Source organism: Dermacentor silvarum, chromosome 4 (genome assembly GCF_013339745.2).
Source record: "Dermacentor silvarum isolate Dsil-2018 chromosome 4, BIME_Dsil_1.4, whole genome shotgun sequence".
NCBI lineage: Eukaryota > Metazoa > Arthropoda > Arachnida > Ixodida > Ixodidae > Dermacentor > Dermacentor silvarum.
In genome coordinates this window covers 43,297,891-43,324,936 of record NC_051157.2, presented here as the reverse complement: position 1 = coordinate 43,324,936, position 27,046 = coordinate 43,297,891, and the positions used below count along the sequence as shown (strand labels likewise).

At 47.9% G+C, this 27,046-nt stretch overlaps 1 protein-coding gene across 3 annotated transcripts in view; it reads right to left on the bottom strand.

Moving 5' to 3' along the window:
- The window catches only part of LOC119448580 (solute carrier organic anion transporter family member 4A1), a 61,331-nt gene extending 36,542 nt beyond the window's left edge, over positions 1 to 24,789 (bottom strand). For 2 of the 3 annotated variants that reach the window (XM_049665497.1, XM_049665496.1), the window contains exons 1-7: positions 24,337 to 24,789; positions 23,394 to 23,428; positions 21,840 to 22,189; positions 17,850 to 18,477; positions 11,558 to 11,657; positions 10,233 to 10,354; positions 5,501 to 5,653 (exon numbers count right to left, since the gene is read on the bottom strand). In XM_049665497.1, coding sequence (XP_049521454.1) covers positions 5,501 to 5,653; positions 10,233 to 10,354; positions 11,558 to 11,657; positions 17,850 to 18,477; positions 21,840 to 21,911 — 1,075 coding nt within the window. In that variant the 5' untranslated portion in view covers positions 21,912 to 22,189; positions 23,394 to 23,428; positions 24,337 to 24,789. The remainder of the gene's footprint in view (positions 1 to 5,500; positions 5,654 to 10,232; positions 10,355 to 11,557; positions 11,658 to 17,849; positions 18,478 to 21,839; positions 22,190 to 23,393; positions 23,429 to 24,336) is intronic. The other variant, XM_049665498.1, reaches the window with a different exon arrangement.
- Between the last annotated feature and the right edge of the window lie 2,257 nt (positions 24,790 to 27,046).

Below are 27,046 nucleotides of genomic sequence, written 5' to 3'. Positions count from 1 at the left end.
GAAAGTGCCGCCTACGTCTTGGTAGGCGTTGTTTTGTTAACTTGGTAGGCTCCCCGCACACTGCTTCGCATAACATCGATTCCCACAGGGCCTGGGATCTGTCGTTTTTTTTTTTTTCCCATGAGGATTAAGCTACCTTTTTGCAGCTTTTGACTGAGGTCCGTTCCTTAATTGATTGGGACGAATAACGCATTCACATGGGTTGTTGGAATTGAGGAGGTATACCTTCGTCTCTATGCCCGGCGCCTTGGCGGTCCTCACAGAAACTGGCTGCTGCAACTTCACACTCGCAAATGGCAGTACGGTCATTCCAGTTAAAAGTGTGAACAGTTACGAACACACAACAATGCCGGCATATGAGTCGTTGCAGCGGATAGTGGAGCCGGTGAAGCGTCGCGACAGAAGAGGGTAGCAATGTATAGACCTTTTCATCGGGCGAGGAGGAAAGGGCGCGCGACGAGCCTTTCCTCCTCTCTGGCTTGTGCGAGCCGGCGCGGCGCGGCTTGAATGTGTTGCCGGTCGCGCGCTGCGGAACGATTCGGAGGTGTTTTAGCTAGTTCTGAGTGCAATTTACGGGATGTCAGTTCTTACGAGGTCGTCGGACAACCACTGTGCAGCCTTTAGGTGCAGCAGTAGCTACAGTATATCTGGAAATTTCTCTTGGATGTGCGAAAATGCGACGCGCATCATCAGCCGCGGTGTGTGTATGTGTTGTGAACTATATTGGATGTATCGGTTTTCACTCGACGCAGAGTTGTTGTAAAACATTTCCATCAGCGACCGGCATCGTTCTCGCGCATTTTAAGTCTAGTAGACTTCAGATCACTTTGTCTGCGTTAACCTCCTAGAAGAGGCCGAAGGCTTTGCTCAATACAGCGAGCACTGCGGTTGGCTAGCCAACATGATACACACAATTGCTTCGTGCTTAGATCAGCATTGCCTTTTTTTTCCCTGTAAGGCACAATATACAAAAGGGGATCGCATAAAGAGAATCCAAGAGCTATTTAATTGTAAGTGCACAATTTCCGTAACGTGGGTGAATGCGTCGTAAATGACTGAACTTAGGAGACTGAAAAAAAAAAAAGAGTTCATATGTCCTCCTTTTGCGGCAAAATAAAACAAAACACGGGATAACGACGCAATAAGACTCCGCATGGTCATGCCATATGCTTGGACCACTTGGACCATACGCTATATAGAACAAACCGTTCTTTAACACAGCATTTATAACACAGCCGCGGGTGCTCGCACAGTCTGCAGCTCGCCGTTCGACCACTCGAAAAGTGTGATTCACACTGTATGGCATGCGGTTATTATTAACCAAACTATTTTATTTGTAGGCGGAAACCTTGCCCAGCAAACAAGACAGTCGCCCAGTGTATCTACACAAAACAACTTGAACGCTTGGCAAAGTAAACAGCACGACTTATTCTCAATCAGAACGGTACCCACGCTGTTAGGATCGTCAAATGTTTCGTAACTACTCATTGCAGTTAAAGGAGAGCTCAGAATTACAGTGCTGAGAATGGTGCAGTAAGGTGATATTGGTGAAACGAATTTTCAGAAATGCTTAACTGATATCCGAGGCTGATTGTAAGCTCAAACAAACGCACGCACCTCGCGCTGGGTGCTTCGTCCGCCCTAACACCAGCAGTTACTCCAGCCGCTTAATTACTTCACGCTTAAATTCCTTCACTACGCCTCACAGAACCATTCCCTACGTAAAAGACGCCATTTCATGCTAAAGCGCAAGTGCGGAAAAAATCCACCAGAAACTGCCGCCGAGCGTATACCACAACATACAACACCGGCGTTCGCCCAAGCCAGCATGCCAACTGCCCACAGATGGCGCCACTGCCTACGCGATGGCGGCGCCCATGAAAAAATGGTCTATAGACCAGATTATTTTACCCACGCACGCAGGCTGCGGGCGCGCTCCTATACTCTCGACTCCAGGCGCCACCTCTCGGCGTGGACTGCGGGAATAGGCGGACTACCGTGTGTTTATTTGTGAGTGGCGCTTGGGTTTTTGTCGTTGCTACACACGGTCTGAGTGAGCAGCAATGATGTACAAAAGCTACTCGTCAGGGTGGCATTGTGCCGTCGCAGGCATTCCTGATAGGAATGTGGCGAGCGCCAATTTAAAAAAATTCCGCCCGGCGTTACACTCTTTGTAACACTTAAAGGCGAAAGCCTGGTGCAAATTTAGTCATTCACTGAGTTATACGTAAAGTTACACATTAGGTTATACATTACCAAATGATAGGCTTTCACTACATGTAAAACTCCCTGTGGTGCATACCCGCATATCCTGGACTGAGGTATGGAGCGAGGTATGCGCCACACGTGATCGGGTATATGCATTTTCATGGGGCCACGTGACATTTTTTTGCCATCCCCGGCGACGCCGGGTTTTCGACAAGGCCATTGCCAACTCTTTAAAGGACACCTCCGCATGGGGCACATAAAAGCTTCGTCTTAATAACTGCTGGGGTTTTACGTGCCAAAACCACGATGGAATTATGATGCACTCCGTAGTGGACGGTTCAGGAAATTTCGACCACCTGTGATTCCTTAACGTGCACTGACATCGCACAGTACACGGGCTTCTAGCATTTCGCCTCCGTCAGCAGCTCAACGCCGTAACCACTGCACCAACGCGGCGGCGCCGTGCGATGAGTTTTCAAGAAATGAAACACTAGGGAACCAGCTCATGACTATTGTTGCGTGGCAGGAGGGCCCCCCAAGTATGCGTTCTCTTTTCTTTGTTTAGAGTCTTCAAGCATGCTTCGCGCCAATATTGTTGCTTTCATTGCATCCTTCACTCAGTAACTTTACACGAGGTGTGAAAGGCATTTCGAAAACCGCTACCCTATTTGGATAAGTTTGTCGAGGTACGGATGAAATCTAGTTTTATACCTTGTGAGTTTTACTTTTGTCAACAACTAAAGTTTCGCCACAACACAGTGTCAGGTCACCGCAAAGGCTCTGTGACAGCGCACAGCGACGTTACATGCAGCTGTAGCATGCTTATTGGCACTAATTATCTGCACCATGGCTGGCACTTGCCAGAACACTTAATATAACAGAACATCCCGCTTTACGACGCCCGACGCCAATGCATATGTCTTCCGCAAACGAAAATGCGTCGCCCTAATTGCGACCATGATAACGCGAAACTTTAGCAATGTCAAGCGTGCCCTCGATCCGACGCGTGTTCTATTGCGTTCGTCATGCGCTCATAATTCAAAAGTGAAATGAGCATACACTTATCAATTTTAAGCGTCAACGGTCCGCTCGAAGAATAATTCATTGCCACCGCTTCTGCTTTCGCGAGTGCAGCAGTTCGCGGTGCCCGCAGTCTACAGCCAAAGCTCACACCGCGGCGCCACCGTCGCGAGAAAAGGGCGGCGCCGGAGAACGGCTCCGAATTATAGTCTCTATGAATAGACGGTGCGGGCACTATACATCCAGCATGTATGCACAGGGTCACGCACGCACTCTTTAATGCCGGACGGCGGGGGGCGTCGTGTACAGTTTGTTTGCGCGAATAGGAGCACCAGTTACACATGACTACGTCGGCTAGGTCGCTGATTCGTTGGCGCTCAAATTTTGCACAGAACCGGCACTTCGCGGTGCGTACAGTGTCATTAGAGAGTTTTATATATAGGGAGACGCAAGCGTGAGGGACCCCCTAATCTAAAACTATCTATTTTGTTGTTTCATTGCGCTATTCCGTAAACAATACAGTCGGTCACCGACAGGACTGTAGGCATATAAAGTGATTAGAAACATTTGTACTGCCCTGTGCTGAGCAAATCGGCAAGACACGGCCAGCAAAGACCGGCAAGGTTAGCAGAGAAAGATACGCTCTAAAATAATATTCAGTCAGAACCAATCTCACGATAACTGTCGACGCTAAAAGAATTCAACTGAGTGACACACCGCATTGCCACCTCCGAAAAGCGTCATGTTTGAGCCGTGTCCTGCAGCCGGCCTCCTCTCACGGGCTTCCCTCTGAGCATGCTGCACTATCTAGCGGTGCAAGGACTAAGTCCCCCTCCGAGACTCTGTGGCCTCAGAGATTGCAACGGTGGAGCACCCATGCACGCTAACGCCCAGAATTAACGCCCAGCGCCTGTGTGTGTCTCCGTTCTTCTTCTACGTCCTTGTGTTTTTGCGCTACAAGAAGAAAACCAGAATTAATCCCTCGCTGCCCAAGGGCATTTGTGGCGCCGCACTATGCGTCGGGCTGTTGTGCTTGAGGAACAGCTGTGACGCGGGTTCGGATCCACGCGGCAGCGGATAAACTTTACAGGAACGTTTTAGTTTGAAGAGTAGCTTAAAGATGCTAGATAGATAGACACAAAGTGGTTGGACTTAGTAGGCTTCGAGTGCTAATGGCATTAAAAAAAATTGTGGTTGATCCCTCTTATATAGGAATCGGTATAGAACACGAAAGTGAAACGTGTCTTCACAGAAGTAGTGTAATGTTTATTGCACATTGATATATAATGTCTATTGGTGTTTTGTGGCTAAAGCGCCCTTAGGCGTTGATGCACCCACGCTGACGCCTGGTGGCACGTCTCCTCCATCACGACTACCAACGTCGATGACCATGAGCAACCGTCGTGCATATGGAAGCTGCACTACGCTGCACACGCTAGCACAACGCGAAAGACGAAGCACGTAACTGACACACTAATACAACGCACAAGACAAAGCACGTAACTGAATCGTCACCGAGTCAAATCAGCGCGTACAGCGCGTCGTAATTGCAGCCTCCGCGATCAACTTCAGAAACATTTTCAGAGCTAATTGCGGAGGCCACGCTCCGCTGTGCTGAGTACGGTGAACGCCACCGTTGGTAGTGCTTCTTGATGCCAGCGTCCCTTCGAATGCTGGCATCGAGGCGTCGTAGTGCTGAGACCACCGAAGCGTTCACTGTCGGTGCGCGTTAGTGTCATAATGCAGTACTCCTCTTTTCTGCTCGTAGGCGGCGGCCCTGCCCCGAGCAAGAGCGCGGGTACACGGAGGAGTGTTAGATATATAAGGCGCGTCTGTGTAGCTCTCTGCAAATGCGTTTGTGGCGCAATGGGTTAAACGCTCAGCGATCTATCGTCGCGGACCGAGAGGTCGTGGGTTCGATTTCCAAATTTTGCATGTTTGTGGAACTTTTCTTCTGGTTTCTTTCTTTGTATTATGTTCTATGACGTATTTCCGTGACGGAAATACGTCAGTGAAGTCTTGGTGGACCCCGGCATAAAACACTTTCGTGTTAAAAATAACGCTCTACCAGAGAACTCCGAACGCACGTATGTCGCGTGAGGAGCTTAACTAACGCAGCTCTTCGAGGCTCCTCCACATCTTGCCAGGTACGCTGATAAAAAAACGCTGAACTAAATAGAAGCTCGTGATATCTTACCAACACGAAAGCCCCCTCAGAATAAATGGTTAGCTAACTCCGGGTCACTCATTCTTGATGGGTATAGATACTCACAGTCCGCGGTTCCGGCCAAGGAGAGAGACAAGAATGTGCCGTTGCTTAGGATGCCGTAAATGGCTCCGGGCAGCTCCTTTATGGATGTGTCTTTCATCACGCGACCTCCTTGACGACTCTCCGTCTTTTTCTCTTCGAGCAACTGGTAATAGCCTGAAACGCATGAAGTGATCTCGTGTCAGATATATTTGCAAGAACGCCTTGAAAGAAACGCGCGTGGTGTAGAGTTAGAAGCGGACTGAAAAGAAAGAAAAGATAAGCCCGGGGCATAGAGAAGGCCTTTCTGAAAAAAAAAAAAACATGTTAGCATGGTGACAAATACGAAAAAAAGGTAAGTAAACAAAGATTTCCCTAAAGTTCATCGAAAGATGTCATTGATGCGAATCCAAAAAAAAAAAAAATAAACTAAGAGACACTGTACACTGTGTCTACAGTGCTGGAAAAGAGTTTGATGGCTCTACGAGGGGAGTAGGGTCTCAAGGGTATCGTGACTCTAGGTCCTAAGGGCTGGGGCTGCAAGGAATCCCTGCAGTGACAAAGCAAGAGGTAGCAAAACAACTGAACGTTTATTAGACAACGTCCGCGAACGCCGAAGGCTAGATGCGCCGGCCTTTTATAGCCGCCGGGATACTAGGAGGAGTAAGAGGAGGGAGAGAGCATACACGTTCAGACACGTCCGAGCACGTCTAGACACGTCTCTGGGAGAGAATAAACAGTTAAAGGAGAGAGTATTGCACAAAGGCTGCGTGTTTTGACATGCCCGGAGCTCGGAGGGGGAAGTACCTCCTCAGAGGCCGTGCTCGGAGTTCAGTGAGGGAGGCGAACCTGAAGAAGCACCAATTGGATGCGTCGTCAGGCAAAGAATTAAAATGGCCTTCATGGAGGCGAACATTTTGTGCTGTAAAATGCTTTGAATGATAAACTTCTCTTGCGAAAAACCAGCCACGAGGCAAGACAGAACCTCTTCACCTGTTCGAGAAAATTGAACACGGTTGGCGAGAAATGCTGGCGTGCCTTTTAAATGAAAGGATCCACCATGTTAGGCCGAAGTGACTAACTAAAAAAAAAAGTAGTGCAACCATACTTCGTACGAAGTGGTGGTCGGTCTCCGGCCTAGGACAGGTATTTCTTAGCGTGTAATTGCAAAGGCAGACGTTGGTATTCGTGTAGGAATGATTAAGCATTATCACGTTCTGTATCAATGCCTCCTTTAGAAGATGCCTGCCGCGTGAACCGAGAAGCTGGTTCCTGCCCCTCTCCTCTTTCCTCTCCTCCACCGGGGTTGGCTGCGAGTGCTAGCTGTGGCGGCCGCTCTAAACCTGAACCACGTGACCCTGCCTCCGAGATTACAGCGGCGTCTGTTGCAATCCCGGAGGCAGGACCCGCGGTCTCTCGTCAAGCCATTGGTCGAGCGCGTGCCAGCCTCGTAATCGTCACTTCCTCCGCAACAGGAAGTAGGGTCGGCATCGAGCGCCGCCTCTCCGCGACCACCCTGAACTACGGGAACCTCCGCTCCAATGGGTAAACGAGCGACGCGGCAGGCATCTAGTAAAGGAGGCATTGTCTGTATCATATCCGTTACCTTAAGTCCTCGCAGAGTTGGCGGAGTGTTCACCTCTTACTGTCCACTCTTATCTTTAGGAAGCATTATTTACGTTTTATTGAACGAGTCGCCTACATGACATGGCCAAGTATTAATAATAATAATAATAATAATAATAATAATAATAATAATAATAATAATAATAATAATAATAATAATAATAATAATAATAATAATAATAATAATAATAATAATAATAATAATAATAATAATAATAATAATAATAATAATAACTGATTATTCAAAACTCCTTGTACCTCAATGCGCGCCTGTCAAAGCCAAAGGTTCGGTTTGAATGGCAGTGCCCGGCAGCTGGGGCAGTCCAAAGCACAGTGACACATCATTGTGCTTTATTTTATTGACCTACCCACTGTGGTGATGCAGTGGTTTTGGCATTGCGCTGCTAAGCCTGAGGGCGCGGGTTCAAATCCCGGCGGCAGCGGCCGCATTTTGATGGGGGCGAAATGCAAAACGTTGCATTGGGTACACGTTAAAGAACGCCAGGTGGTCAGAATTAATAATCCAGAGTTCCCCACTACGACATGCCTCATATTCATAGCGTGGTTTTGGCACGTAAAACACAAGAATATAAATTTAATTTTTAGTGTTGTGACCTTTGGTTTGAAGGAACCATCGGGTTTAATCTCACTTAAGACGGAAAAAGTGGTTCGTCTGGCACTCCATAGAATTCTCAGACCTATGCGCCAGCATCATAGCTTGGAGGAATCAAGTTTCTTTCATGTTACCGCAAAGTCTTCTACTCACACCCATAATAACGAGGGACTAACTAACTAGGCAAACTAGGCTAACAGGCAAACGTAACTAGGCAAACGCTAAATAGTGCCTATTTCGACCATCATCGCGTTTAAAAGGAGGCTTTAAGTACCTGTTTATGGCACCTAAAACCCACATTTTTATTGCTTGAAAATCCAGCTTCTACTAACAACATTGACACACTCATCGTTTAAGATTTCAAGCTGAACTCAACGTCACCGAGCGCCGCTGCTCCCTTCCAAGTCTCCAGTATTCCGGTTTTCCTTAAATGGTAACACATATACAGACTAGCTAGGGCGAAGACAGGTAGCCCTTCAAATACTTATAAGTACTGCGGACTAGATGCGTGCCCACTCAGAATATTTTAAAACACTTCTTCCAGGCTTACACACGCCTGCTCTACATGTTTCATTGAGTACCGCACGTACGAGATGGACTTCGCGGGAAACGAATAGCTAGCTCCTGCCAATGCTTGTTTAGGCTAATCTTGGCTACGCCAATTCAAACCTCATATTGCTACAGAAGCGGCGGAATGACATTTTGACCACGCCTGAACTAGCTGTCATTAAGAGGAACACAAAACCACTTTTGACTGACGAAGTGCTCCTTCAAAACTGTATTTTAGCTGAATCCGCAGAAAGGGGTCGATTACTAGATGAAAGAAATGAAGGCCAAATTTTTACTTCTTGAACTGTTCGCCGGAACCCCAGCGCCAGTGGAGGAGAGGCGGGAGGAAGGGGATAGTTCTCACTATCTTAATTCTTGCTGAGTTTATTTGTCACATAGATGTAAACTTAAATGCTCTAAATTTACGTCAGGCATACGGTTATAAAGACACAGAAATTCATTCTTTCCTTGGTGACGTTCAGGAAGCTTTGAAGGAAAAAGAAATGCACAAAATAAAATGTGTTCCATTTCAACCTTTTTATAGGGAGGAGTGGGACATCACGTTGGACGAATGGCGCACATCACGTATGGCTCCTAAACAGTTATCTAGTCAGCCTGACATGTGGTCATGTCGACATTAAACACAAACAGGGAGCTCAAGGTTTTGGTTTCCTCCGCGAATTGTGGCTCTGACAGCTTTGACATAATGTTTTCGCTTGACACCGCACTTACGTCCGGACATGCAGGGAAGGAAAGATCCATGTTTCTCCTCTTAGTTTCATGACCTTCACAGCTATATCTACGCGATCAGGGTGCTCTCGATCTTCTTGCCCTCGACTGATATTTATGTGCCAAATCGTACAAACCTAATTATAGAAAAAGTAATGCTCCTAGTTTTTTTATCTACTGATGCTCTTTGAAGTCGATCGCCGGTAGGCTCTGTAGCTCGCTGTCAAAAGTAATGTTCCTACTTTTTTTTTATTTACTGGCGCTCTTTGAAGTCGATCGCCGGTAGGCTCTGTAGCTCGCTGTCAGGGAGGGTTTCAAGTCACTTTTCAACTGGCTTTCTTCCGACGTCAGGAAACGAACCTGTCACTCGATGTACTAACTGTGTTCTTGAGCATATATATACGTTTATTTGTAACGCCTTTCTTTGCCACTAATCCGGGGTAGTTCGTTTATCCCGCTGTATATATACACGGGAAATGTCAGTGTGTTCTAAGAAGTATTTATGTGGAAGTTTTAATGTGCAAAATTAATAGCCAAATATAGAGGGTAAATCTGCGATTAAAGCAACGACAAAGGCATGTGGCGCAGTTAGGGAGGGCTTAAACAGCGTCCCACTGGTCCCTCCATCGTTCTGCCCCATTCATTCCTAAGGACACAAGGCTGCTGCAAAATAATTTTTCACATGGTACAGTCGTTGATTACGCTTAAAATCCTAGTGGCAAAAAAAAAAAACACTCCAGAAATGTGCATCTCGATTTTTTTTTAATTCGCGCACGTGCCCTTGCAATTCTGAGTCGGAGTGGCAGCAGCGAAACCGCTAGCTACCGTTTTACGACGAAGCGAGCAAAGATCACGAGGGAAACTGTATGTACGGCGGCTCTATCTGTGAACGGTTTCACTGAGCTGCGAAGCTCAGATGGTGTTTAAGGATACATGAACTGTCCCACTCCACCAACCGTCCCCTTCCTCTCACCCCTCCTTTATGTACGTGTGACACTTTCGGTATAGTAAAAACGTGCTTTCCTAATACAGTTCAACCTATTTTTCTGTTTATTGTCCTTTTGAAAGAACTGTGCGAGAAATACGAGCGAACTTGTAAATTATGGTCAAAATTTCTATAATCATGAAATGCGTTCTTTCAGTCACTTTCAATTCAAATATGCACAGGCTCGAGTTGCCTTTGGAAAGTAATAATGGCTGACAAGTTCACAGTCCACAGGATACGGGGTCGATGCTCACTTGGCATGTGCTTGGGAAAGAACATAGATGGCAGGAAAATGATGAGCATTGTCACTCCGGTAAACAGGAACCCGATCCACCACGCTCCAACCCAGACGGCGCTTCCTGATGTCAGGCCCAAGCTGCAAAGTTGGAAAACACGCGATACTGCGTGAGGCCTGGTTCATTCTTAACTTGGTTTAACTTAACTATAGTGCCTAGAATATACATAAGTATATTCTAGGCACTATAACTTAACTACGCACGTAGGAAGGTATTCTCGAGCGATCATTTTCGGAGGTACTTTCCCTTTCGCGACATTTCACGTAACTAGCGCTGGACGCGTCTGCGCCTACGAGCGACAGCGTTCCTGGCATGCCACAAACGGAGGCAGGCTAACCATGGTTGGCACAGTGCCAAGAACGCTGTTGCTTTCCCGACGCTGAACGTGTTGGAGGCTAGCCGCTCGTTATCAATCGACTGACTTTTTTTTTTCTTTTCTCCTGGCTCAGCGCGCCGCGGAAAAAAGAGAGGCGGGGGTCGGGAGGGGAAGAAGCTCCTCCCCCATCTCCTGGTTGCTATGGCTACGGCGCGGCAGTTTCTTGATACGAACCACGAACAACAAGTTACGGATGGCTTAAACAGCGTCGCTGTTTAAACGAGCTGCTGTGCTAGGGGTCCTCTCTTTGAATCCTGCCATCGCAAAATTGCCATTTATGTTTTAATTAAATGCAACTTATTTCTTAGCGGCTTTACCACCACTTTTCCGTATCGGGTATGTTTCAAACCACTTTCGTGCGCTGATAGCGGAGGTAGTGCACAGCCACGCCAATAAAATTACATCATATTCATGGTGGAGCTCTCTTACTGTTTCGTACGTTTAATATTTAAGTCTTAGAAGATTTAATATAAAAGACATGCGCTGTCGGTGTTTTATTTCATGTCATTTGTCTGTGGGCTGCCATTCTCAAAATTCTGAGGAATAATTTTATCAAGAATGTAAGACCTGGTATTAGCAACTTTACTGGTAGTATGGTGTGAGAATATCACCCGCATTTACTGCATGTCGTGTAGCATGGCGTGGCGTGTAGCATACATATACCTAAATATATACAGAACCTCACGGCAACGGCGACGACTATGGCAAAACGTCGTGTGGAGTGTCCATAGAATTGCTATCGCAATAAAATTTTCGTTCAGAGGAACTTGAGAAAATTAAAAAATTTCTGACGTCTAATATCTGTCTATCATCACCCCTTAACCGCGTGACCAAGACGGGTTCTCGTATCTATTCAACCTGTGAGCCCAGGTTCTCAAATGAAGGCACGATAGAAGCGGATGCTCACTGTTTGACGTCTTTGGTGATGTCGACGTAGAGCCTCAAGAAGAAGCCAGACGCCATGAACCCGAAGCCGGGACCCAAGACACTCATACATGAGTACACACCTGGAAAGAATCGTTTCGCCTCATTGAAGAGTCACTCTTCGCTGCATTTCTTGCTCTTGTAGCGATGTCTGCATTTAGTTTTCTGTGTACCGTATGCTGGCTGTATTGGCCGTAATTTGACAACTGGAAAACTTTAGTTCGATAATTTAACAACAGCAATTCCTATCAGCTGCTTGATGAGCACTAGCCTTACTTAGGGACACTAAATTTCGCTGTAGTCTTAACGAGATGCTATAACACTTCAATGTTTCCATAAGCTGCGTAACTAGGTTTATAATCTATCCAGGCTTCAATAGGAACTATGTGTAGTATAACCATTATCAGGGACTGAGCAATGGAAAACCAAACACGCAAGTGAAATCTACAAAAACATGGCTCAATTTGATTACATGTTTAAAATGTGCTAAGCCAGCAGCAGATGTTATATTTCGTTGATTGCGGTACTGGCTGAAAATAGACACAAAAATAGTTTCTTTCTTTCTTTCTTTCTTTCTTTCTTTCTTTCTTTCTTTCTTTCTTTCTTTCTTTCTTTCTTTCTTTCTTTCTTTCTTTCTTTCTTTCTTTCTTTCTTTCTTTCTTTCTTTATGATGTGGGGATTGAGGAATGCGCCGGCGCCATTGCGTGGGCTTCACCTGTTTTTGCCGTCTCCCGCCTATCCCCGTCCGCCCCCAACCGGTTTCTGCGGTGGCACTCCACTCGCGGTGGTTTGCGGTGGGGGCGGGGCGCTGACGTCACGAGGCAGCCACGTTCGGCTGCTGACTGTTTAGCGTGGCTCTCATATCTCCGGGACCAGTGCAGGGTAAGTACACGCTTTCCTCACGTCCGTCGACACCTTTGTGACTAGGACTTGAGCTCGCGCACGGTGCCTTTGCCTGTGCGGGGAGCGCGTACTTTGTGCTGATCCTTTCCTGACGCTAAGCCGAAGAGCGGTGCCTAGCGCTCGCGCGAGGTCCTATCACGCCGAGCGGCACTTGCCGAAGGCCCAAGCCAAAGGAGATTGCCCGAGCTCTCGCGAGTTGGTCCATTGGTTAGTGCCAGGTCAAGTAGCATAGCCGCCGGGACTTTTCCTAGCGCCATGTCCCAGCTTGAGCCTGTGCTCTCGCAGCGACGTACTATAGGCGCCCGTGTCTTTATTTTCGCCCTTGGTGCGGGACCTCTTTGGCTCACCGCCGCCCCGGCGTTTGTGCAGTGCTGGTACCACCGGATTCAATAAATCAGGGCAATACTGTGTTCTCGCATGCGTCGCTCGGTAGCCCCTTGTGGCCTGAGCTCGCGCGCAGCGGTGCTGGAGGCGATAGCTGACGCGGCCCTGTGGCTCGCTAAGCTCGAACCTGCGGTCGTCGGTACTCCTGTGAGACCTTAAGACCCCACAATGAATACATAACACATATATTTCGTCAGTCCGCCAAAGCCGTGATACTCTTGAGCGGGATTGGGTAGTACGCTTGCCTGAATAGCACAGTTTTGTGATTTACGAACAAAGGAAACAATAGCAACAATAATAAGAAACACTAAATCACTGTTTTATAGCGAAGCTATACACCTCTACCAACCAACCGTTCTTTCGTGTGCCCAGCAAAAAAATTCCGCCGAAAAAAAAAGAAAAAGTATACCAAAACAAGCATCAAGATCACATGACAGATGATAAGGTCCCTGTTGTCAGCAATTGAAGGCACAAAACAGCATATCTTCATTGCCATATGTTCGCCACGCAGCGGTCTAGCCGCACAACCGAGCGCGTGTTTTCCAAGAAAAAAAAAAAAAAAAAAAACAGCGCAAGCGCCGCACCTCTGGCAAAGTGCCCATTTGGCAATCACCCAGTGCGTGAGCTATATGTATAATAAAAGGAAAACCGGTATAGCAACGCCTTCGGTTCATCCCAGGCTGTCATGGGGAGACCACGCAAAGTGAAGACTGCAGAAAAGAGCGGGAATATAAAGCTCGAAGAAAAGAACAAAAGTCTCGCTGAAGCACGTCGTAAGCAGGATCCGACATATGCCGCTAGACATGCCAGGCGTATGCGACAAGCCTGCCAGGACGACGATGAGCTTCGCGAAGCAGAGAATGCTGCGAAGCAACTGAAGTACCGCGCCGACAAGGTCGCCACGTTCAAGGGAGCGACGGCGAAATTCAAGCGCAAGTTCCTCGAAGTGGAATTTGGATTCTCCCGTGCCGTGTGTGATCGCCTGTGGTTCCGTGACGACTTGTCGCGCATCTCCGCCGTATAGAACACCGCAAAGAAAAGCAATGCCCTCGACGTTCTCCCTCGTACATTCCCCGGACAAGCCGTGTCTGCTTTCGAGGTGTGCGGACCTTGGCCAAGAAAGTTTCAAGCGTCAAAATAGAAAACATAAGCGTATACAACAGTGACCACAAAGCAGTGGTGAATGTCGTTGTGCAATAAAATAAATTTAATACACTGCATTTTATCGCATATTCTTTTCTTCAACAATTCCTTTGTTGAATCTCAACAGCTTCGCTAAAATCCACCTTCACAGCGTGGATTGGACCTACATTTTTTAGTAATTAAACAACTGGAACTGCTTTGCATGATGTGTGGAGATGTGATTTTGTGTGGTTTTGTCGTGGGTGTCAGAACCCTCCAACCTTCCCGTGGTTACGGCCTTGGTGCGCATGGTGTTTGTCCGTGCGCCTACTTGTTCTGCGAGGTCGATGGAATGACACATCTGCCACGACGTGCTCGGTCGTCTACTGCATGCTTGACATTATAGGCTGGAAGATCCACTGCCAAGTCACTTGATCCGCACTCCCTTGCCAACAGCTTCCGAGAGTACTACGTGGCTGTTGCAGTAAAGTGGAGCTGTACAGTGCAGCAAAACTTTCCTCGTATATTGCACAACACCAGCAAACCATCAGTCTGCTACCGCGCTCAGATCGGGAACCCAAACAGGAAAGCTGAACCGCCAGCAGCGTTTGACACGCATAAGCATTTGTTTTCTGCCAATTTACCACTGGAGCATGGCACCACACTTTGCTGGCAGGGGAGTTGTGAGACTATCAGGCGCACGCTGCTAAAGAACTGGTTTAGCCTTTATGTAGCTTACTGGAGGTTGCTTGCCCGAGAGTGGCCCGTCCATTAACGTCTTTTAATGTCCTGCGCTGCTTCTATTGGCTAATAAACGCGAAGCATTTCTTGGCGAACATTTGCCGGCGAACATCTATCTATCTATCTATCTATCTATCTATCTATCTATCTATCTATCTATCTATCTATCTATCTATCTATCTATCTATCTATCTATCTATCTATCTATCTATCTATCTATCTATCTATCTATCTATCTATCTATCTATCTATCTATCTATCTATCTATCTATCTATCTATCTATCTATCTATCTATCTATCTATCTATCTATCTATCTATCTATCTATCTATCTATCTATCTATCTATCTATCTATCTATCTATCTATCTATCTATCTATCTATCTATCTATCTATCTATCTATCGATCCACCTACGTCTTGGTGCCCTCATGGTCGTTTCGTTAACTTGGTATTTACCAAAATTGGCATAGTATGACAAGAGTGTATGACGAACATAAATGATAGGTCATGACATGAATATTATGACATGTGCTTCAAGTAGGTCATGAAACAGCTGCCTACGTCGTGGTGTTCTCGTGGTCGTTTCGTTAACATGGTAGGTACCAAACTTGGCATAGTATGACAACAGTGTATGAGCAAGATAAATGATAGGTCATGACATGCGTGTCATGTAGGTCATGAAAAAGCAGCCTAAAATGACAATGACCCAGCGAAAAACATTAACACTCAAAAACCACTGAAATGGGTTCTGACGTAGGTACTAAGCGAAGGAAATACTAACGGATGATGGTAGGAAGTCATAGTCAGGAGCATGACTTAGCAAAAATGACAATGACTCCCAAAGAAGATTAACACTCAAAACCACTGGAATGGGTTCGGATGTGGTACTAAGTGAAGGAAAAGGCTAAATCTTGATGGTCGAAGTCATGGTCATGAGCATGACTAAGGCTTTCACCTTAAGGTCTCTCAGGCGTAGCTAAAGGGACTCCTGAGTACTCATGACATGATTGTCATGACATGCGTGTCATGTAGGTCATGAAACAGCAGCCTACGTCTTGGTGCTCTTATGGTCGTTCGGTTAACTTTGTAGGCTCCCCGCACACTGCTTCGCATAACATTGTTTTTTTTTTTAAAATAAACATTGTGCTGGGGTTTTACGTGCCATAACCACGATCTCATTATAAGCCGCACGGTAGTGGCGCTCCAGATTCATTTTGACCACCCGGGGTTCTTAGATAACGTGCACCCAAAGCACGATACACGGGCGTTTTCGCAATCCGCGCCCATCGAAATGCGGCCGTCATGGCTGGGATGGAACGCGCGACTTCGTGCTCAGCAGCACAGCGCCATAGCCACTGGAGTACCACGGCTGGTAGAATTGAAACAAACTAGATCAACTTGGCGTCCTCATTGGTCTTCAGAATGATCTCGGTGCGCCGGTTCTGGCTACACAAAAAGAAAAAAAAAATGGGAGGACGTTTAAGTTTCGCTTTTAAGAGTGGAACGCGATAGCATTCAAAGATCCCTGACTGCTACTCATGGTTCCCGACGACTGCAGCTTATGCAACCGTAATGGTTACTGGCAAACACTGGCGGCGAACGTTGTGCACGTAGGCGAGCTTTCTGGTGGAAACGCGGCTCCTTGCGTGGGCCGATCCCGGAGATTGTGCACAACCGCGCCAAAGAAATTACATCATTTTCAGGTTCCCGTATTTGTTTCGCACTTTTAATATTTCAGTCTGAGAAGATTTAACATAAATGGCACGCGCTGTGGGTGTTTTGTTTCATGACATTTGTTTGTGGATTGTCATTCTCGAAATTCCGAGGAATAGCTTTGCCAAGAATGCAAGACAAGGTATATGAGCAACATTAACTAAAGAATGATGTGGCATACCCAAACGTGGTTTGGTGTGATTTTCTCGGTCGCGGGCGCCGATGCCGATGCCGACACCGGATGTTCTGCGATACGGGGCCCTAAACGCTATCGTGTTAAAATTAGCGTAGCTTGCACTGGAGGCGCAATGCTAAGGAGACAGTGGAGCTGATGGGCACCTAGCTATAGCTAGGTGCCCATCAGCATTGGTAGTGCTTAGCCTAGCCCAAAAGTCAGGACGATAGTCCTGGCGTTTGGGCTAGGCTAAGCACTACCAAATCCATCCCCAGCATTTCCCGGAATTTATTGATCATTTTTGGATTATCGATTAGCTTTGATTGGCTCTAGATTGGCTATCGCAAGGTATTGGCCACGTATATGAGCTAGGCTAAGCACTACCAAGTCATCCCCAGCATTTTCCTGAGTTTATTGATTATTGATTGAATATTGATTAGCTATTGATTGGCTATTGATTGGCTATCGATGACTAGCTAAGCTTAAGTAGTCCCATCCATGCTTATCTAGACTTAGCCAGGCTCAGCTTCGCTAGTCCACAGGGGTATGTGCCATTGCGCTTGGACCCTTTCTGCACTTCCGCCAGGATCGGCCCGCATTTTCTGTTAACGCGCCACCGACTTACGGCTACCTTGAACAGCTCCGCTGTTAAAACGCTTGTGCAGCTCGACTCAGGTGTATTTTAAAGATTCTACGGTACCAGAAATAATACGGAGACCCTCGTAGCCATGCTTCTGCTTTTGCACATTAAACCCCATGAATTGTTTCTGATAGACGCAATGCCAAGAAAGTTATGATACTCCTTTTTAATGCAATAAGTTTCGCGTAATAATCTGCATGTCTCTTCTTTGTACTTTCTAAGCACATCATGTGCCGTGACTTGGATTCTTCAGTCTTTTGCAGCTTCACTTCTTGGGTGTGTTTCTTCCCCCTTCAATCAATTAAAGACCGCAATTTTACTGTAGTGTTGCCCTTTCTTTGTATTACATTTTCCTATGCTCATTTAAATGTTAGAAATGTGTTATATGCCTAGCTTCAAAGTGGGCCCAGCTCTGTCTAAATTAAGCAAGACACGGAAGACGCAGAAAGGAAGACACACACACACACACAAAAAGGCCATGTGCAACTTTTTCTCTGCGTTCTCGTTTTCCCATTTGCGCTTGTAGTTTTGCCACAAGTTACTAACTCGCCCAATGCTTTCACCGTTTTCTGCTTTAAAGACGTTGAGCCCTTACCTAGGTACGTGGAGACCATCCTGGTGGGCACGTTCTCGTCCAGGTACGAGATGCCCAGCGTGTAGAAGGGCGTCGAGCCAATACCACACATGGCGTACGCCAGCATCAGCAGGAACCGGTAGTTCCGCACGTCACCGCTGACGCAGAGGTCCTTCGGAAGCGGGCCCGCCGGGCAGAGGTCCAGCAGTTCGGAACCCCACTGGTAGGCGGGCGCGAGGAAATGGGCCGAGGTGAAGAGAAGTGCGCCAAGCCCCATGGTGAGGGCGCCGACGCCTACGAACACCGGCTTGTTGCCGCTGGTGCCCATGAAGGCGACGGGCGCGATGGCGAGGCAGTTGGCCACGTTGTACGTGCTGATGATCATGGCGCTCTCGAAGCTGCGCAGCTGGAACCGACGCTCGAGCGTCGGCAAGACGACGTTGATGACCCCGTTGGCGAGGAAGCCTTGCGTGAAGCAGATGGCGCACATGTTGATCAGCATGTAGCGCGGCTTGCAGAACCTCTGCAGCGCCGCGGGGCGGAACCAGAGAAGCCCACAGCGAGTGTCTGTCACAGTGCCGGCGAAGGCGACATCCGGTTCTGCCTCGACAACGGCCGGAACTTTGGCGACGAGCGACGCGTTTTCGTCCTGTCGTAAACGCGGGCAAGCGTGGATTGATTCAGTCGAGAGAGCTGCGTCCAAACACGAGGATAATTCCGACCCGAAACGCGACAACTTCAGCTTCGTTAGCATTACCTGCTGAGTAGCAGGCCAAAAACACGTATGCCCGACATATTATGACATATTATGAACACGGTGTTCTATGCGAGTGAGGCCTTGAAATCTTTTAAGGCGATAGCGTTGAGGGCCCCGTGTCGCAGAAAATCCGGCGTCGGCAACAGGCGTCGGCGTGCGATGCCGATCGGCGGGTGGCGGAGAAAATCATCCCCAACCACGCAGGCCCTCCGAATATATTTAGGTACATGGGGTAGCAAACCAGAATCTTTTCGGGTTAACCTCCCTGCCTTTCCCACCACGTTTCTCTCTCTCTCTCTTCTAGGTAGATGTATATGCCACGCCTTCTTATATGACATGCGGTATATATGCGGGTTATATTGCCACACCATTCTATTATTAATGTTGCTGATAGCTTGTCTTGCATTCTTGGCAAAGCTATTCCTCGGAATTTTGAGAATGACATTCCACAAACAAATGTCATGCAACTGAACACCCACAGCGCACGCCTTTTATGTTAAATTTCTCAGACTGAAATATTAAAAGTACGAAACAAAACGGAAACCTGAAAATTATGCAATTTTATTGCGATAGCAATTATATGGACACTCTAAAGCAGATTTCTGCCGTCGCCGTCGCCGTCGCCGTGAGGTTCCGTATGACGTCATTTGGAGAAGAAATCGTCGCCGCGATGATGATAAGTGGTTCTTGAGGGAAAGGGAAAGGTTGGCGCTATCTTCTGCAGCCCTTGAGGGAGCACGATGATAAGTGGTTCTTGAGGGAAAGGGAAAGGTTGGCGCTATCTTCTGCAGCCCTTGAGGGAGCACGGCTCAGCGCCAAGGGAGCACGAGCCGAACGCTGTATGTGCGAGTGAAAGGGCGCGAGGGGCGCGTCTTTCACGGGGAGTGAACGCACGGCGGAGAACAAACGCGCGTTCTGCGCCGTGCTCGCTTAAGGGCTGCAGAAGTAGGCGTCTCTTTTCTCCTTTACAATCACCATATATGTAGAGCAAACGCGCCTTCTTCCGACGCGCGAGAGGCCGTGGGGGAGGGGGAGGGAAGGGAGGCGACGAAGTGCCTATTTATATCAGAGGCTCCGGCAACAGTCACCAACGCCGCACGCATTTTGAGTGAACGCGGGTAAAACGCCGATGGCGTCGACAACAGTTCTGCATGTTGCCGATGCTGCTGCATGTCCAAGTTTATACAGCTGATAAAGCTAATATCATTACTCCGTATAGCTCTCTACAAGTTTGCTATCGCAATTGATGCTTCGCCTTTCAGGTGAAACTGCGACAACTTTTTTTTTTGGCGCGGCTGTGCAATATCTCCGGGATCGCCCCAAGCAACAGGCCGCGTTTCTACCAGGAAAGCTCGCCTTCGTGCATAGCGTTCGCCGCCAGTGTTTCGCGGTAACCATTACGGTTGCTTAACCTGTAGTTGTTGGGGAGCATGACAAGCAGTCAGGGATCCTTTGAATGCTATCGCGTTCCACTCTTAAAAGCGAAGCTTAAGCATCCTCCAATTTTTTTTATTTGGGCATTAAAGGAAGTGGCCATTTGACACCGCAAAAGCGAGGTTAGAGCAATGCATTAAATAATTGAGCCAATAAATTGCACGCAAGTTTAGGATGGATGCAGTTGACGACTAAAAAGAAACAGAAAAAGAAAAAAAGAGAGAAAGAACAGACACTCCGCTTTGCATGTGCCATTCAGCAGTGGAACGCACTCGCAAACATTTGTGGCTGTTGAATTATGTTGGCATCAATGACCAATTTATCGCGAAAACTTCAGAAGTAAATGTTATTTGCGCACTACTTGAAACGAGAGCTAGGAACGACACAAGCGCATGAGTCTGTCGTTTCTAGTCCTCATTTCAAGTGGTGCGAAGATAGCATTTATCATGAATTGTTACCAACTATACCAAAGCAGTACCCTTCTTTAGACAGTCAATGCAGCACAAAGGTCCGACTTTCAGGAAGGTAGATGCGTGATTAGCGGGAAGAGGTGCAAACTCAGGCGCCGTGTTTGCTCCTTCCACTAATCACCCCCTATCTTTCCGCACTTCGGCGCTATGCTGCATTCTCGCCATGAATTCAAACCAACTCGCCCAAATACCTATCCTTATTCTTCAGAGTGGTACCACACTCCGAGAAAATAGAGGCTTCTGAAGAAAATGAAACAAACGAAAATAGGGATAGGGCAAAGAATGGTAGTGATAGTAAACCTTACGGACTGAACTGTCCATGTAGACGCACTGCTCGAATGGCGGCACGCAGAAGTACACGTCAGCATGCCTAATTTCAGGGAGAGAATGCTGGGGAAACCGCACACAACATGCGACCGGCTACGGGAGACTGTCAGTCTCTATCCCACACACTGGCGGCCGAAAACCACCGACTGCAGCATGGGATTTTCGGCTTATGCAAGCCCCTTATTGGTAGGAGTTGACGCTTCACATTCGACTGATTCGTCCTGACGCGTCATTTGCGGGAATTATTGTGACGCTTATATTCTCATCGCTTTCTTTTTACATTTCATCAATGCCAACTTCAGCTTCTGATCGTTGCACGTCCGTACGCTCGACACGTCACTTCAAATTATGGGAGTTGAGGGCCGCACAACTTCTCGGTTGTAGTAGTCACTGCAATTTCAAAACGTTCTTCGACAATTAATATGCTGTCATTTTTTAAACAGGCACTTCCTGCAGCACCTGTATGCTCGAACGCGCTGCACAGAGCGGCTTTACTTAAGGTATTCGGAATAGTCGGGCGTGTTTATTTGCGGGCAGTCACTATACCTCAGTTCAGAGGCTGGGCTGCATGCTGCACTCAACTTCCCAAAATCCGGGCGGGGCGGCGAGAGAAGAAATGTTTGCTGAAGTTGAAGGTGAGCGGTCAAAACATGGAGGCCATTTCTGGCGCCTTTTCATCCTGGCGGCGCTAGACATCGCCGCGTTCATTTCCCGCTGCATCACCGTCTACGAAAAGCCGGAATACTGGAGGCGGCAGACTGCAGCGGCAAAGGCTAGTGACTAGTATAGTTTACATAAGCAGGGAGACAGACAATGACATAAGCCAGGAGAGAAGCGATCTTGCTTGTGTCTGCCGGCCGGCCACGGAGCTGCGAACGCATTCGAGCTCTTCAACGTCTCCCGTATTTTGTAAACTGGTAATAATCGAACTAATTCATCTATACCTCCGCATAATTAAGCCAGTTTCTTTCTCTTCTGTGCCTTAAACCCTTGATGCTCTTGATAAGTACACAAGTGGTTCACCTGGTTCCTGTCAGGGGCGGTCTCTCCCTCCCTCTCTGATCGCGATGTCTTCTGCTTGTGGTGCCCCGCCATCGACAGAGTCCTTAGCGCCGCGATCGTCTGCCTGCGAACTTTCGGCGCCCGCGCTGTGCTTGCTGGTGCTGGGGCGCTCTTCGATGGCACCCACTCCGCCCGTGGCGGGCACCTCAGTCGGGTGCTCGGAACTTTCAGGTAAAGCTTGGGACATTCTCCGAATTTCGCTCCTCTTGTGTGCTGTGCCAATGGACTGCCGCTTCCGCCAGACCGCAACTCACCTTGCCCTGGAGGACAAGAAGGCGGTACCAGCGCTCGGCCGATGTGCTCAGCGACGGCTGCAATCAACGTTACACGGTTGTTATGTCAGGAATAACGAAGTAGCGCACGGCACGCTCACCGCGATTAGCACCGACGGATCGAAATACCAGCTTACCTCGCCGGATGCAGCTGTAGGCCATCTCCAGCTGTTTAGACTAAATGTAAATGCACATTTCCATTTCATCCATGCCAGACATATCTATCTATCTATCTATCTATCTATCTATCTATCTATCTATCTATCTATCTATCTATCTATCTATCTATCTATCTATCTATCTATCTATCTATCTATCTATCTATCTATCTATCTATCTATCTATCTATCTATCTATCTATCTATCTATCTATCTATCTATCTATCTATCTATCTATCTATCTATCTATCTATCTATCTATCTATCTATCTATCTATCTATCTATCTATCTATCTATCTATCTATCTATCTATCTATCTATCTATCTATCTATCTATCTATCTATCATGTGATATCGAGGGTTCGACGACCGGCTGCGGTGGCTGCTTTGCGAAGGTGCCTGAATGCAAACACTCTTGTCTACTTAATTTTAACTGCACGTCAACGCACGTTAAAGGCCCCGATTAAGGCCCCTTGAGGCCCCTATTCAACCAGTTACTTCCTGTACAGTGTCATTCATAGCCAAGAGTTCTTTGGGTCTCACTCACTCAATCACTCACACACTAACTAACTAACTAACTAACTAACTCAATCAATCAATCAATCAATCAATCAATCAATCAATCAATCAATCAATCAATCAATCTGCAATTTGCTAAGTTTATGTGATTTTGTACAGAAGTTAAGAAATTACCATGTACTCCTTTAGCCTACTTGAGGTGTTCATTCGTGCTAAACCTAAGCAAGGAAGAAGACCGAAATAAGAAAAGTAAGAAAATCTACGACATAACGGCAAGGAATTCGTGTGTTTATGTTTTCGACACACTTTCGTGACTGGGATTTTGCTGTGAGAAAGCTCCAGTGCACCATGAGGTATAAAAGAAGCTTGTAATTTACAGTTACCAATCTCAAAAAAAAAAAAAGAGAGAGAAGAAAGTAAGAAAATGAAAGAAATAATTGACACAAAAGGGGATAGAGAGAGAAAATGCAACAAAGAATGCAAGGAAATGTAAAGGGCAATGAGAGGCATATTCAGAGAGAGCGAACACGTTAAGGAATAATAACATTTCATGAAGAAACTCACTTGATTAAGTTATCTTCAAGGGGTGAATGCTGAGGCTGAAAATAAAGGTAAGGATTTTCAGTAAACTACGTATGAAGGCGGGCGAACATAGTGTTTTATCAAGAACGCATTTCAGGTAGGCTGAAATATTCTCGAATCACACCACCTGTTAAAAAAGCATCGATGTAAGTGCCTTTAACTCTTGGAAGGATTATCTATAATTTGATCTCAAAACTTCTTTACTTTGTCTTGAATATGCAGGTCAGGCAAAACTGAAGTGCGATTACTGCGGCTTGTGTATTATCTGACTCTTTGATATGGGACATCAGCGGGCAAACCATTCGTACTCACACTTCTCAGGCCACTTGCATAACAGCGACTCGCGTGCAGTGGCCATGCAGTTTGTTGACCTGACCCACACCACCTACTTCCTCGAAAATGTACAACTAGCGTACGCAGTGCGATTGGTCATCTGCAGGTTCATCGTGTTTTCTCTTTCTTAGACCAATGAACATAAGGTTCCGAGAAAAAAAATAACGTGAGAGAAAAAGCTTTCGATGTGGTCTTCGGCCCGCTTCATAATTAAGGCAAATTACGGCAGAGCAATTAAACACCCTGCTTCATTACCCAAAGATAGGGTGGGGCATTTAATAAGAGAACCATAAAGGCAACTCATACGCGCTAAAAGTATCTGAAAAAGAAAACAAGAGAGACTCGGAACCACAGTCTCACCCAAATTGTCCCTCTGCCCCCACCCTCCCCTTCGCTGTTGAAACAAATCAAATAGAGGGCGTAGAGCACAGGTCCAACCACACAAGTTAAGTGCACGCTACCAAGAGCGAATGGCGATGGATTCTCTGCGGTGCCAGCGCCGCCGCCACGTCGCGAAAACGGCGGAGCTCACCGCGTTGGTCGCACGGGGTTAATGAGGAAGCAGGCGCAGGAGGACAACGTGAGTACTTACGGCGGCTCGGACCTCACGCAGAGACATTGGGCGAATGTTAATGCCGCCCCCCTCTGCCTATGGCTACCAACCGTCGTGGAGCGCAGTTGCTCGAGACGACGAAAGGCGCCGCGACGATGATTATGAGGACAATGACGATGAGGCTGCGCGTTCCCTTCGCACCCGTATCCACCATGGCGAGGTGCAGTTTGGTGTGGCAGACAAAGACGAAGAAAGGTGGGAAAGAACAAGATTATGAAGTGGCGCTATACTTTTCAGAAAATGGCAACGATACTGCGCGCTGTTTCCTTCCCGTGTACGTCACTCCATCTAAATACGCACTAGCTTGGCGGGAAAAAATTATGCAGTGGCTCTGCTACCGGAAACACCAGAGACCAGCGGAGCTGCGGAAAGCCTAGTAAAGTAGTGGCAAACCACGCACTTAGTTTCCTGGCGCCCAGGATTTCTTCGCGATGTTCTTGCGTAGAATCGCGATGAATTTAACGGGCCACGTTCACGAGCCTCCGGATCTTAGTTTCTTCGCCTACGCGATCTCTCGGCTTCCCTCAATCTAAACTCGGGATGTTCTCTTCTGCGACGCTTGGTTACAGCTTCCCTAGGTCTCGCTTCAGTCTTCGGCGAGTGTCCAGTTCTCTGGTCGAAACCTGCTGAGCCACCGCCGGAGGCATCGGCTGCAGTCACGGACACCGGACTCGTTCGGCGCAAACGCGGGGAAACGCGGTCGGCGTCGGCAGCATTTCTACGCGTCCCACTGCCACCTAAAGCCCCTATATAGGGGCTTTAGGTGAAACTGCTAGCTGAGCCGTTGCCTAGTAAGCGCCGGCGTTGTATCGCCGGAGGAGCCGGAGTTGCATCGTATATACAGAAGGGGCGGCTCGGTGGGATTCGTTGGCAGGTATGGAAAGTGAGTCGAAGAGACTGAAAGAAGCCAGGCTTCGTCGTTGGAACGAATCCAAGAGGAGGCACCGAGCCGAGGAGACGGAGGAAGAACGAGCCGCACGCCTCCAGAAGCGTCGTAAGTTCGAAGCGGCCAGGCGTGTGCATTCAGATGAGGGTGGTTCGTCGTCTAGTTCGGCATCTCGTGCCAGGGCCGCAGATCAACGACGGAATGAAACACCAAGCTAAAGAATAACATTAACCGTACCTCTCGCTACGGACACCCAGGCATAACTGAGTTAAGCCACAGCCAATTTTTATACTCCACCCGGTTCGGCGCGTCGCCAGCGGTCGCCCTGCCCGTCCACTTCCTGATCGCGGCCTCACAAGGCAGGAGCGGTCGCTCCTGCTGCGCCTCCAGATTGGCTGCTCCTGGACGGCTTCCCGGAAGTACAGCAAATGCCGGGCTTCACCCCCGGCCTGCTCAGCGTGGGGAGAGGAGGAAAAAATGGACCATCTACTTTGTTTCTGCCCCGCCTTCTCCAAAGAAAGGGCTTCTCTCTACGCGTCATTCCGACGCCTAGGACTCCGTACGGACTCCGCTTCGCAGCTGCTCTTTCCCGGCCGGCACCACGGCTCCGCCTTCACGCACCTTCTCACATTCTTGGAGGACACGGGGCTGTCGTGCAAATTGTGAATGCGCCGCCTGGCTACCCCGACAGTCAAGGGCTGTGTAATCGCCTCGACCTTCTCTCTTTTTTCTTTCTCTTTTCTTTCTTCTCTACATCCCCCGCCCCTTTACTAAGGCGCTGAGTCGTGCTCCCTAAAGGGCTGCAGAAAATAGCATCTCTTCCTCTTCACAAATTCTTCACACAATTTCTCTCTCTATACTCTGCTTTCACTGTCTCTCAGCTCTCCCTCCCCAGCCTCAGCAAAGCTGCGGACGACGGAATGATCATTATAGCGAGGTTCTAACAGCTCCGCTGTAAAAGGAGTCGCAGAGAGAGAGAGAGAGCGAAAAAAATATGTCGCAGTTTCGCCCGAAATGCGAAGCATCAATTGCGATAGCAAATTAGTAGAGAGCTATTCGGAGTAGGGATAGTAGTTTTATCGGCTACATAAACTTGGACACATTGGCTTACTAACTGAATTAACAAGCGTGGTGTCAGCTCGCACAAGGAAACACGAGTAGATCACACTGAATGACCGAAGACAACGACTGTCAAAACGCTGGCATCAAGCGCAGCCGCCGCAGCGGGTGAAGGTTCGCCTGGTGTATCCCTTCAACGGAAATTGAGCGGCGAATGCACAGCGCATGCAAAGGTCAGAACCGTGTGGAGATAACAGACGGTACGGGCGACCTCCACGCCGGGCAAAGTGCAGAGGAGTTGTGCAGAGGAGAAGCTGCCCCCCCCCCCTCCCTCCCGCGCTGCCTTCCCACTTTCTTGCTTTCGCGTGGGAGATTGAGTGGCCAGTTGCCCTTGCGCCGGTTGCAAGATAAGAATTTGGTGAAGCAGCACAGCGTCGCCCGCCTCCCTCCCTCCCTTCTTCCCATAGCCCGAGGACCTCCGTGATAGCGCGCGTCCCGCGCGCGTTTTCACTCTCGCATACGGCGCCCGGCGACGATTTTATCGCCCTTGGACTTTATACGGAACCTCACGGCGACGGCTACACCGACGGCAGAAATCCGCTTGAAGTGTCCATATAATTGCTATCGCAAATAAAAAACGAGTGAGCTAAAGTTTTAAGAGCATACTTTTAAGCGACAATTGTATTATCAGAACGCACATTGTAATTTTACGTAGGAGTGCTCATGATTTTGCTGACGTTGTGC